Source organism: Marmota monax, unplaced genomic scaffold, assembly GCF_021218885.2.
Source record: "Marmota monax isolate L192 unplaced genomic scaffold, Marmota_monax_Labrador192_F-V1.1 WCK01_AAM20220418_F8-fsc00074, whole genome shotgun sequence".
Taxonomy (NCBI): Eukaryota; Metazoa; Chordata; class Mammalia; order Rodentia; family Sciuridae; genus Marmota; species Marmota monax.
Genome location: NW_026694232.1, coordinates 1,508,204 through 1,520,552, shown reverse-complemented (window position 1 = coordinate 1,520,552; position 12,349 = coordinate 1,508,204). Strand labels below are relative to the sequence as shown.

The following is a 12,349-nucleotide window of genomic DNA, read 5'->3' as shown; positions in this document are numbered from 1 at the left end:
AGTAGACTACCAGAAATCTTTGCAATAAGTAATTGTTAGGCCCATTTTCTACTTTTTTTTAAAACTTTTCTCACTCAAAAAAAGTGAAATATGAGAGCTGCATTGCATGTTTCCAACAACAAGCCTAACTATAGATGCCTGTCAAGTCAGTGTCAACAAAGCCAATCCCTTCAAAGGACAAAGGTATCTGATTAAGTAAGACTTGTAAAACAAACCGCTCTGCCCAACTGATAAGCTCTCTCCTGAGCTCCTGTTTTCTCCCTTTAAAAAGGGGTTATATTAATTACAAGGACACTTAGCTGGTATACCCCAGAGATAGCCATTCCTGATTACAAGAAAAAATTCCACAGGTAGAGACAAAAATCAACATTTTGCTAATGTTAGAAAAGGTCCAATGTGAAAACACATTGGAAGGTGGTTGCACAATTTCTCCAGCATGATATGGGAGATTAAATTTTTTTTTCTTACTTTCTACTGAACTTATGATTCTCTGTTGGTCAAGATACTGGACACAACACAGACAGCATGCGTGTTCTCCATAAGCAACCCCAACCTCCTTTCCCCACCCTCATAGAACACCTGGAAAACACAATGGGGGCATGCGTGCTTGCGTGTGTGAACACGCACACACTCACACACACAGAAACAGAGCTATCAACACTGCTTAAATTTCTGACTGGGAACATTTCATAGGCTATTGGCACTTACCTTGCAAAGATGTGTTAGGCAAGCTTGCTTGATTCTCTCCCATTTTGTTATTTCTTTTTAAAGGAAGCCAAGCAGTTTCAAGTTGTGTCAGTTACCCTGCAAGCTTTGTGACCTTCTGACTTTCTACTGTAGTATTGTAACAGTATACTACCTGCTTTCTTCTGTGAATAATTACCATTCTGCTTCCCGTATTACCTGGGCTTGCAGGACCTGTTTGACTATGAAGTGAGATCACATCCTTTGATCCAGCGTACTCCTATTAATGCGTGTTTCACAAAACATGGCTTTGTTTCAGTTTTGATATTAACTTTGAATCTTTGAATTCCGTACTTTCACGTCAGTCCAGAAATGTGCTGATATTTTTCTCTGAAAGAGCGTTGATATGACCAACACACCGAGCTTGCTTCAGAGCCAGAGTTTTGTTTCTCTGGTTTCTCTTAGAGAAACTAAATAAAATTTAACTAAATTATTCAACATCCATTTTTTTTTTTAAATATAGGAAAACAACAGTCTGGGTGAGAGTCCACTCCATGCAGCTGTGTAAAGGCTGACTTTTGAAATCTCTTATTCTTACTGAGTGACACTTGTTTGAGAATTGGTTTCTTGGACCATAGATAGAATAATATCCATTTCAAAAGATTAATATGAAGATTAAACACAATAATGTGTCGCCTGTCCTAAAGATTGTGAATGATATAAAACAGACAGCACTTTCTATTTCCTCCTCTTTCTGTTCCTCCTTTGTCTTATTTCTTCTCTCCTTCCTTCTGTTCTTTTCCCAGTAAGAAGAAAGTATGCTAAACTGGATCACTGATGTCATGGACTATGCTCTGACATCAGTTGTGCTGTTTATTAACTTAAAACACTTAAAGTGGTTATTTACTCCCATCTTGGAGGGTCTCAATATCCTAATCCATAGAAGGATAATACTGATATTTGCATAGGGACAAGGTGAGTATTAAATTAGATTAACTTTATGCCTCAAACAAAAATAATCTCTAGTGAAAAACAGACATGAATTGGAGATTTATCTTTGAATGTTAATTTTTATGTGACAGAAGATCACAAAATTAAAGTGATTTATTTAAGTTCTGTTTACCATAAGTTTTATGGTGCACACTTCTCAAACAAGTGATCATCACTCAGTAAGAATTAGAGATTTAGAAAGTCAGCCTTTACACAGCTGCATGAAGTGGACTCTCACCCAGACTGTTGTTTTCCTATATTTAAAAAAAAAAATGGATGGTGAATAATTTAATTAAATTTTATTTAGTTTATCTAAATATTTTATTTATGTAAATAAAATATTATTATTATTTACATAATATATAGAAAATCTCCACTTTCTCCTTCTAGAATTCCTCAACTTTTGGCTTTTGAAACACAAGTAAGTCTCAAACTCTTCCCTTAGTAATTCTTTCATTTTTTATTTGAAATAATTTGTATACCATGTTTGCTAGTTAATTAATTTGCAAAAGTTGATTATATAAATTAAGTAAACAACAAAAAAGGCAAACAGCTAGAACAGTTATTCTCAGAAGTGCCAGAAATTAAAGCAAGCCTGACTTTAACAAATCAACACAAATTTTATTTATTACCTCTCGGGATCTGTTTCCTCATCTAATATGAAGAAGCTGCCCAATTTATCATGGTAAAACCATTTCATAATTATTCAAGAGTTTCTAATTTATATTTGTGGTGTATTCCAGAAGAGACTACTCCTTTGCCTACGCCAGTTACATACTGTAACATATGAACCATGCTGCATACTTCACTGAAAGTAACCTGAAATTGAATGTTTGCCAATACAGCACTATAATCATCACATTCTGACTTCCCCATAAGAGAGCAACATACATATCAATCCTCACTCATTATGACAAACTTGGAAGTATATTTACATATCTGCCCCAGGCACCTAAAATTAGTCAATAACAGTAATAAAGCGTCCATTCTCTAAGAGCTGATTTAGAACTTCTAGGATGTGGGAAGTTATAATGAAAGTAGATTACAGAAGTTCTATTCTTGAGACAAGAAAAATCACAAAGACATAAACACCAGAAACCACAAGAGTTTTTGTAGATCCATAGAAAAAAATAAAAATACACATTCATAAATATAAATATTCATATACCATAAATATAAATAGAGTGAACCATTTACAATGAAGTGCCACACACATATACTTTGTCTCTCCCATTCTAAACCTTTTTAAAATTTATTTTTTTTAATTTAATTTTTAAATTGGGTATCAGGGATTGAACTCAGGGGCACTCAGCCACTGAGCCACATCCCAGCCCTATTTCGTATTTTTTTTAGAGACAGGGTCTCACTGAGTTGCTTAGGACCTCACCAATGCTGACTCCTCCTGACTCAGCCTCTTAAGCTGCTAGGATTGCAGGTGGGCACCACCACACCCATCTCCTCATAAGGCTTTTTAAATACCTGGAAAACTTTTTCCAGGAGATTTTAGAAATATATAACCCAAAAGTTTTGTACATGCCTAGAAAATTTCTTCACCTCCTCTTTGACTGACTCATATGCAGAAATTCTTCTTGAGCCTGGTCTGGATTAAGGACCTTCTATGTGCTCCCAGATGTCCCTTAACAACTCTCAACTTTTAACTTCTCCATGGCTCTTGTCATATTGCATTGTAAGTAATGCTTAATTATTTCTGTCCTGGCATCCTGTTATGCTATAGCCCCAGTGTTCAACACCACACCCTAGCCGCTAGCACAATCCCTGGTACATAATACACCTTCACCAACTATTCCAAAGATGAATAAAAAGTCCATCATAAAGGTTGGACTAGAGGGTCTCAAAGAAAATAAAGATAGGGATTAGCTTCTATAAAAGATGACTGAGGATGTTCCAGAAAGCAAAAATTACAAACTCCAAAATGAAGAGATGGGGGAAGTAGGTAGATTTACCTTTAAGAACAGGAAAAAATTGAGTTAGAAGGAAAAAGATATGAGGACAATAGTGAAATGTTCCAAAAAAGAGTTCAAGGCAGAAGTAAATGAAAAAAAACCCCAAACCACAATGTTTATGCATTAATTTCAATTCCACACACCTCACCACCACCACCACCACTAAAACAAATGGCATTGGTGGCATTAGCCAGAACAGTGTCAGTGGATGCTGAAAAGGAAAGTGACATAATTATATACATTATCAAGAAATTTCTCTTAATCTTGAAAGGCTCAAAATGAATGAGTCCTCCATATGCATTCTGAGTCTTTTCTGTAAAATTTATTGAATGTATTTTTAAACTTAGATGGAACAATGTAAAACAATATGTCTAACTACATTTCCTATTTGTGTCCCCAATATTATGAAATTGAAGACGAGAAAGGCCAAAGGAGAATATTATAAATACTATAATTCATCTTTCAGGTTGAAGGTCCTCAAAGATATGGTTATCTACCTGTCCTCCTGCCCCACCCTAAACCCCTCCCATTACCTGGTTCTGCCCACCAAGAGGGCACACCTAAAGTAACTAGCTCCTCCCATGACCTGGCTCTGATAAGGCCATATAAAATCCATACCCTTGTCGGGGCCTGCCACTATTTCCATCCACCAAAGATGTGCCCCTCTGGTGCTGAATAAAGCATCACTGGTCCACAAAGTCTTCCTCCATTTTCTTTTTCTTTTGTATTTTCTTTCATGTGCTTTCAGGTCCTGCCTATAAACTATATATGGTGAAGAAATTAATGTTATAGGTTAAACCCATGTGGTCAGTTATAGAACTGATTATTGTTATTTAGTTCTGATTTTCAAGAAAGATATATGTGAAAATTTGAAGAAAATTACAAATTGTTTTTACCAAGTTCCAAACATTGATGTCACATGTTATGGAACCTGGGACCCTTGGTCTGTAAACTTCCAGATCCATTTAACTTTATTAAAATCATAGACTGTAACTTCATTAAAACCATGGACAGAAAAGGAAAAATACAAGATTGGATAGAAAAGGATTAAAACACTTATAATTATAATCCTTCAATATATTATTAGAGCCAGGCATGGTGGCACTTACTGTAATTCTAGCTATTCTGGGGACTAAGGCAGAATGATCACAAGTTTGAGGCTGATCTGGATAATCCAGTAAGATTTTGTATCAAAATAAGAAGTAACAAGGGCTGGAAAATGTAAGTCAGTGTAGAGCATCCCAGTAATGGTGGGTGGCGGGAGACAGTACTTGAACAGAAGTAAAAGTATTTGCTATAGAGAGACTGGGACCAATCTTCCCCAAATCCCGATAGTTGAAGAGAAATTCTATGTTATCTACCAGGATAGATTGTCAAGATTAAAGTTCCAAAAATTAAGCTGATGTGTTCTCTTTTCAAGTGCATCGTCTAACAGTATCTATTTCCTGCATTTTAGAATAAAGCAAATGTAGTTCCCATTCAGTCCTACTTTAGATGTTCAACCTATTTAAATCTGTTCCAGATCTACAAAGAAGCTAAGTAACAATGTTTGAAAAAATTAAATGCAATAATATTTAAATGTTCAACATTGTGTCAGACAAGTAATAGGAAACTTTCTCTATATTACCCCAATGCAAGCCCTCAACCCTGTGAAACCACACCAAATTGAACAAATATATTCAAATGTTGTGAATTTATCACAAATTTTCTGAATTAAAGTAATTTAATAAATTTTCTTTCTTGGTTAAAATAAAGCCAATGGTTTTAAAATGATGAAGTTAACCTGATATTATGAATCATATGGTGTTAGACTCAGGCATTTCATCATCTAGTTTTCTAGAATACATATTCTTCATTAAAATTGGAAGTTCTATTGGTTATTTGTAGCCAAAAATTCCTAGGTGTAAATTGTCTGATATTCATAGATACTAAATCGCTATAAGACCTACCAGATAGAAGATGGTTGGGTATTCCAGAAAAAGGACAAAGTATGTAGTATAAAAGAATGGGTAGAGATCAATTAATATTTTCTCATACTTAGAAATACCAACCAAACATATTCTGCCTCCCTTTTCTGGATCTGGGTATTATCATCTACCCAGTTGTTCTAGGCAGAAATTTAGGATATGTTCTTGGCTTTTCCCTTACATTTCCTAAATAGTACTAAAGTCCTTTCAATTCTGTGCCTCATCTGTCATCGAAGTCCATCCCTTTAACTTTCCATTTCTGTTAAGTGAGGCCATTATTGTCTCTTGCCAAGATACTCCCCCAAATAAAAGTTCTTTTACATCTAATGTATCCTCTCTACATCCTCCAGAGTGATCTTCCTAAGGCATAGGAATCACACAATTTCCATGCTTACATGTTCATTAAACCCACAGCCAATAATGTTAACATGTTATCACTATGATTTTCCATCCCAGTGGCCCTTAATTCAGCATTAACATTCTAGCCCACTTAGCTCCTCTATCAGAGCCTGACATCCTCACAAATACTCCAAGCAGCTGAATATATAATACATACATAATCATATTTACATTTCTAGACACATAAACATAAAAAAGTGTTTCAAAATAAGGAAAGCGTACTTGATGTCTTGTTTTAGGATTGTCTGGTAGGTAAAACTATCCTTTTAGATACTACTAACTAAACTTTCAATTGTTGCTTTTTTTATGAAATTGCACACAGAATTTTTTGAAAATTAATATTGTTGAAGAAAAAGTAACTGTTTTAAAGTAAAGGAGCATTCGATAACAAGGAAATAAGTTAAGTCAAGGACAGTGTTGTCATTTTAATGATCTTGCCACTACAATTTTGTTAAATAAAGAAGTCAAAGAGCTATACAAATTATATTTTATATTTGAACACACACACACACACATGCACAGTAGTTTAAAAATTACTGATGGTTTGCAGATAAGTTCATGTAATTAAGAAATAAAGTGACTCATCTAACATAACAGGCACATAATGGTGCCAAGTTGGAAGTCAGGTAGGAGTTATACTGAAAAGCATTCTAATCTGCTGCTGGGAATAGCATCCTAAATCCATATTCTGAAAGAAATATGTAACAAGACATTAAGTATATGCTTGTAATAATAGTATACACTGTTACATACTTTCTATTAGGATAATGAAACATTTACTTAAATGCCAGAAAGTTTAAACTATCTTGTTAGCTTTGTCATCCTCATTCATATAAATCCACTGAGAGTGGGAAGGCTAAATTTCTGCCTTTAATACAAAACTATTTTTCAGACCAGAAAGTCATTTTCTTATACCAATTCCTCCCAACAAAGGTGTGACTGTGACAGCCATCTAAGCATCATCTAAAAGAGGGAAAATGCTAAGATGATTTAAAAATCTATTTAATACTGTCACAGAACTATAACAGGAGATACAATTCACATGTTCACACATATATAAAACTAATTACAAATAATGATTAATGCCAACAAATTTGGAATGTACATGTTAACGGATGCAAGCATAAAATGGCGAATGTATCAATTTGGGAATTTTAGGACATATTAAAAATCAAGAGAAAAACCTCTAGAATATCAACATTAATAGGAAAACCAAGGTGACAGAATGATTTCTCTATGTTATTAAAAAATTCAATAAAATGTTTAAATGGTATTATTAACATGAAAGTATTTTTTTTTTCCATCAAACATCCTGAAACAAAATGAAAAGTCTTAAAGACAGGAGTTTCAATTGTGTGACTCAGAGTGATCTAATATAGCTCAGATACTGTTTTGCAAGTAGGACTCAGTCATTCAGGCTGAGAGGTGATATATTTTCTAGTCTTCAGTCTCTTCATGATAACCCAAAGCAACACCAAAATTCAACCAGCAATTGTTGCCAACCTTGACACAACTAATACTAATTAAATGAAAGCAGCATTTAACAGCTGTTCAGGGATAAGAGCTTTCTCTAACTACAACTGGGATCTAAACTGTGTGAGGGTGCAGCTGAGGTAAGAGGTGATGTTTCTCATTATCTTTAGAGACATTCTATTCCCCTTACTTAGCATCTTAGAATATTAATAATAGATGAACATGTCCAAAATTAACTCAGGAACACTAACAGTCACTTATTAAAATGCACACTAAATGTCTTCACTTCAATTCATGAAATATGAACAAAAGATAATCATAAAAATTATGTGGATCAGAGAAAAGTAGTTTGTCATTTTGCTCCATTATTTTTTCCTTTAATTTTAAATTTCCTTTTATTTTTCTTTCTATTCTTTTTCTCTCTTTCTTTCTCTAGTGTCCCTTCTTTTCTTTCTTTGCTTAATAATAAAGTCAAAAAGGCTTAGCATGCTTTCCTAGAAAATGATTCCAGGAGAACTACTTTGTTCAACATCATAATGGGCCACTACTTTCTACAGAGAATGTTTTCTTTCTGAAAGCTCCACTTTTACTTTCCTGCTGACTACCTGCCAGCTAGCATTGTTAAAGAAAAGGAGATGAAGGATTAAAGTCCCCCACCTTCCCCCAAGCAGCTAATACTTAAAATAGACTTTTCTCTAAAATGAAAAGCTGCTGTCTTTCCTATGGAGACCAGATTTACAAAATGGGGGAAAGAAAGTACAAATGAAGACAGACAGATAAACAGCTTCTCTGGGTGGATTCTTCAGGATAATAGGCCAAATGGGGAGATACCTATGAAAGAAAAATATCCCAAGATGATGCTTGAAAACATCCTATCTGACCACCTTGGGCGATGAGGGACTCACAATATATGAGCAATTTAAAGAATGAATAAATATGAAAATAGGGACAGAAATACCAGGGCTTAAGTTACCTTGCAGTAACTTATTTCATTATCTGCTTCCTGTCTCTTTTAAAACTTTTCGTCTCCCTATATTCTAACATATCAATTAATTATTATTTCCTTAACATTGGCCCTGCCTTTCAGCTCTCAAAGCATACCTTCAGAGTATTTATTAGTTGCTGTTTTCATAGATCTGACAGATTCAAAAACATTTAATAAATACTTGGTGATTGAATAATAAAAAAAACACAACAAAATTATACTGCTTTTCTCCCAAAATCTTTATAATAAAATTAAGAAAAGGAATGAAAGTTTAATAACTCAAAATGTTTCTTGTATTCTTACTTCTCTTTCACAAAGTCTTCTGTAAATTCCCATTTTTCCAGTTTGATAAAATTTTTAATTGCTTCACATTACCTAAAAACTTAGAAACTCATTATTTTTCACAAAATTGGTATCCAATCTGAAATTTAAATATTTCAAAGTTCACATGGTGTGAAGAAATTAACTGAGATAGGAATATTCCCATTAACCTCTAAGAAATAAGATAGTTAAAGTTTCATCAAAGATAAAAGTTTGAAATATATCAAGAAATTTAAAATACATTTTAAATTATTGAAGTTAAATTTGAAGAGAACGTTCTACTCACTAATTTGTGGGGAATTTTATGATATCACAAATTTTGGAATTATCTGCTCTTATGTTTTTGGTTTTCTGAAGACTTATTTTTAAAATATAGAAGCATTAGGCCTATTTTTTAGGGGTACAGTCCTTCTTGCTTTATCTTACTGGCCTAAACTCTGAAGCATTTAAAGAGGTGACCCTTTGATTTTTTAATAACTGAGTCATGAGAGACTTCCTCCCTGTTTGTGTTCAAAGGTTACTATGTAAACATACAAAATTATGTAAGTATAATAATAAATGATTAACACCAAATAAGCATATCAGAACTGCAAAACTTGAATTTCAAATTAACAAACTTACAAAAATTCCATTACATGCTCATACTCAATAATTTAAAAAACCTTCTGATATAAAGAGAAATTTATCTTTTATAAATAAGCAATTTTATAGAAATGTTTTCCATATTCTCTTTCACTATTGATGGCAAAAAAAAAAGAAAGAAAGAAAAAAAATGGTGTAATCTTATTTCTCTGCTGAGGTAAAGTGTACATGCAAAATATGCACCCACTGTAAGGATACCATTGGATGACATGTTAGCTTTTCATTGCTGTGAAAAAATACTTGCGAAATCAACTTAAAAGGAGGAAATGTTAATTTTGGCTTCAAATTCAGTCCATGGTCACTGGCTCTATTATTTCTCGGCCTGTGCTGGGATGGAAAGTCAAGGCAAAAGAGCAGGTCAGAAGTCAGGTGCTCATCTTATGGCAGCCAGGAGGCAGAAAGAAAGGGAGAGGAAGAGGCCAGAGTCCCAACATATCTGTGTTAGTCAGCTTTTCATCACTATATCCAAAATATCCAACAAGAACAACTTAGAGGAGGAAGTTTATTTTGGCTCATGGTTCCAGAAGTTTATTCCATGGTCTGCTGAATTCATTGCTCTAGGTCCAATGAGACAGACATCATGGTGGAAGGGTGTGGTGGCGAGTGCTGCCCTGTTCACGGTGGCCAAGAAGCAGGGAGAGAGAACAGAGGTGGTACTGCAGCGAAGATGAACCCTCAAGCGCACATCCCCAGTGACCCATCTCCTTCAGCCATGACTCATTGACTTACAGTTACCACCCCATCAGTCCATTCTGATTAGGTTACAGATCTCATTATCTAATCATTTTACTTCTGAATATTCCTGCATTAACACAGGAGCTTTTGGTGGACACCTCATATCCAAACCATAATAATACCCCTAATTAGGCATACCTCTAATAACCTTCCAACTATATCATAACTCCTAAAATTTCTACCATCTCGTAATAATGGCATGAGCTAGGGATTAGTCTTCAACAGGTGAGACCTTGTGGGGCATGCCAGATCCAAACTATAACTGATGAGTTTTGATAAGCTGATTTAACCTTGCAACTCCTATAACATTCAAATATAGAACATTTACATCACTCTTAGAGGTTATTTTATGACTTTTCCACTTAATACCACTCGTTACCACAATTCTGGATGTAGACAACACTGATAACCTCTATGTCACTATGCATTCATCTGTATTTTGTGGAATTTTATATAAGTAGAATCATACAGTAAGTACTCTTTTATCTCACATAACTTTGTCAGAAATCTGAGAATGACTTAGCTGGATAATTCTGGTTAAGAGTTTCTCATGGTGAACTCAAGCTGTTGGCCAGATCACAATTATCTGAAGCCTTAAATGGGGTTGAAGAATTTGTTTCCAAAACTAGCTGGAGACTCCATTCTTTGATGGCTTTGATAGGAAGTTTCAGTTCCTACTCACATGGACCACTCTAATGAGCTGCTTCAGGGGTGTCCTTAAGACAAAGAAAGTATATTTCTATAGAATGTGCTATTAGAAGAAAAAAAGAGTCTGCAATGCCCTTTATGACCTACTCTCCAAATCAAACATCCACATTTCTTCATTAATGTATCCATGAGAATGAGTCTTGAAGTACAGTCTACACTCAAGTTTGGGGCTAGGGAAAGGGATTAAGCTCAATCTGTTGAATAAAGTGTAAACATTTTCTTGAACAATTATGCATAAAGCATTAATGAAAATTCATGTAAAAAGAACTGCATTTTTAATCTGTCTGGCTTTGGCATTTGTTTACATCTCCTTTGGGTAAATAACTATGAACAGAATTGCTGGATCATATAGAAAGGGTACATTTAACATTGTAAGAAATTGTTAAACCCTTATCTAAAGTGGTTCTACCATTTTAGAATCCTACACAAAATTGATGAGAGTTCCTTTTGTTCCATAACCTTATTAGCAGTTGGTATTATCAGTCTTTTCAACTTTAGCCATTCTAACAGTTATATAGCATTATCTCCTTGTGAGTTTAATTTGCAATTCTTTGAGGTCTAATGATTTTGAACATATTTTCCTATGCTTATTGGCCATCACATAATTTATTTATTGGATTTTTTTCTTTCTTAATGATAAAACACAGTTCTTTATAAACGTGAATATAATTTTTTGTTAGATACAAATATTGTATATACTGTATCCAAGTTCATAGATTATCTACTCAGTTTCTTAAGTGTTTCTACAGTAGCAGAAGGTTATAATTTGATAAAGTGTAATTTATCAATTATTTTATGTTTCCTCTGTCCTATCTAATAAATATTTGCTAAATCTAAAATCAAAATGAATGTTATTCTATGTTTTCTTCTAGAGATTTTATATCTTAATTTTATTAACCAGGTTAAATTTTGCATATGAACATAGATAAGGCTGAATTATTTTTAGAAATCAATTTATTTTGCCATATAAAAATTCAATTATATTAACATACATAAAATAAAAATTTACCATCTTAACACATTTTAAGTGTATAGTTCAATAGTGTTAATATATCAATAGTGTTAATATATTAACAGTGTTGTGCAACCAATCCTCAAAATAGTCTCATCTTTCAAAACTAAAATCCAATATAAGTTAACTCACCATTGTTTTCCTCCCATAAGCCCAGGGCACTTGCCTTTCTATTTTCTGTCTCTATGAATTTAAAATTATATATTACTTGTCTGTATAGACATATTTTATTTTGTATAATGTCCCCAAGGTACATTCATTTTGTAGCTTGTGTCATAATGTTGTCCCTATTAAGGCTAAACAATATTCCCTTGTATGTATAAATCATATTTTGTTAACTCATTCATCCTTTGATGTCTACTTGTGTTGCTTCCATATTTTGGGCATTAAGAATAATGTTGCGGGCTGGGGATGTGGCTCAAGCTGTAACGAGCTCGCCTGGCATGCACGGGGTGCTGGGTTCGATCCT

General features: G+C 33.9%; 1 protein-coding gene across 5 annotated transcripts in view; it reads right to left on the bottom strand.

The window, feature by feature from the left end:
* The window catches only part of Naaladl2 (N-acetylated alpha-linked acidic dipeptidase like 2), a 1,254,678-nt gene that overhangs the window by 888,048 nt on the left and 354,281 nt on the right, over positions 1 to 12,349 (bottom strand). Inside the window, exon 1 of one of the 5 annotated variants that reach the window (XM_058586182.1) lies at positions 709 to 1,603. The exons of 3 other annotated variants lie outside the window; for them this stretch is intronic. Coding sequence is in view for 1 of the 2 variants with exons in the window: in XM_058586181.1 (XP_058442164.1) it covers positions 709 to 751 (43 nt within the window). In the remaining variant the exon portion in view is untranslated. Of the gene's footprint in view, positions 1 to 708; positions 1,604 to 12,349 lie in introns of those variants that run through there. One more of the 5 variants, XM_058586181.1, reaches the window with a different exon arrangement.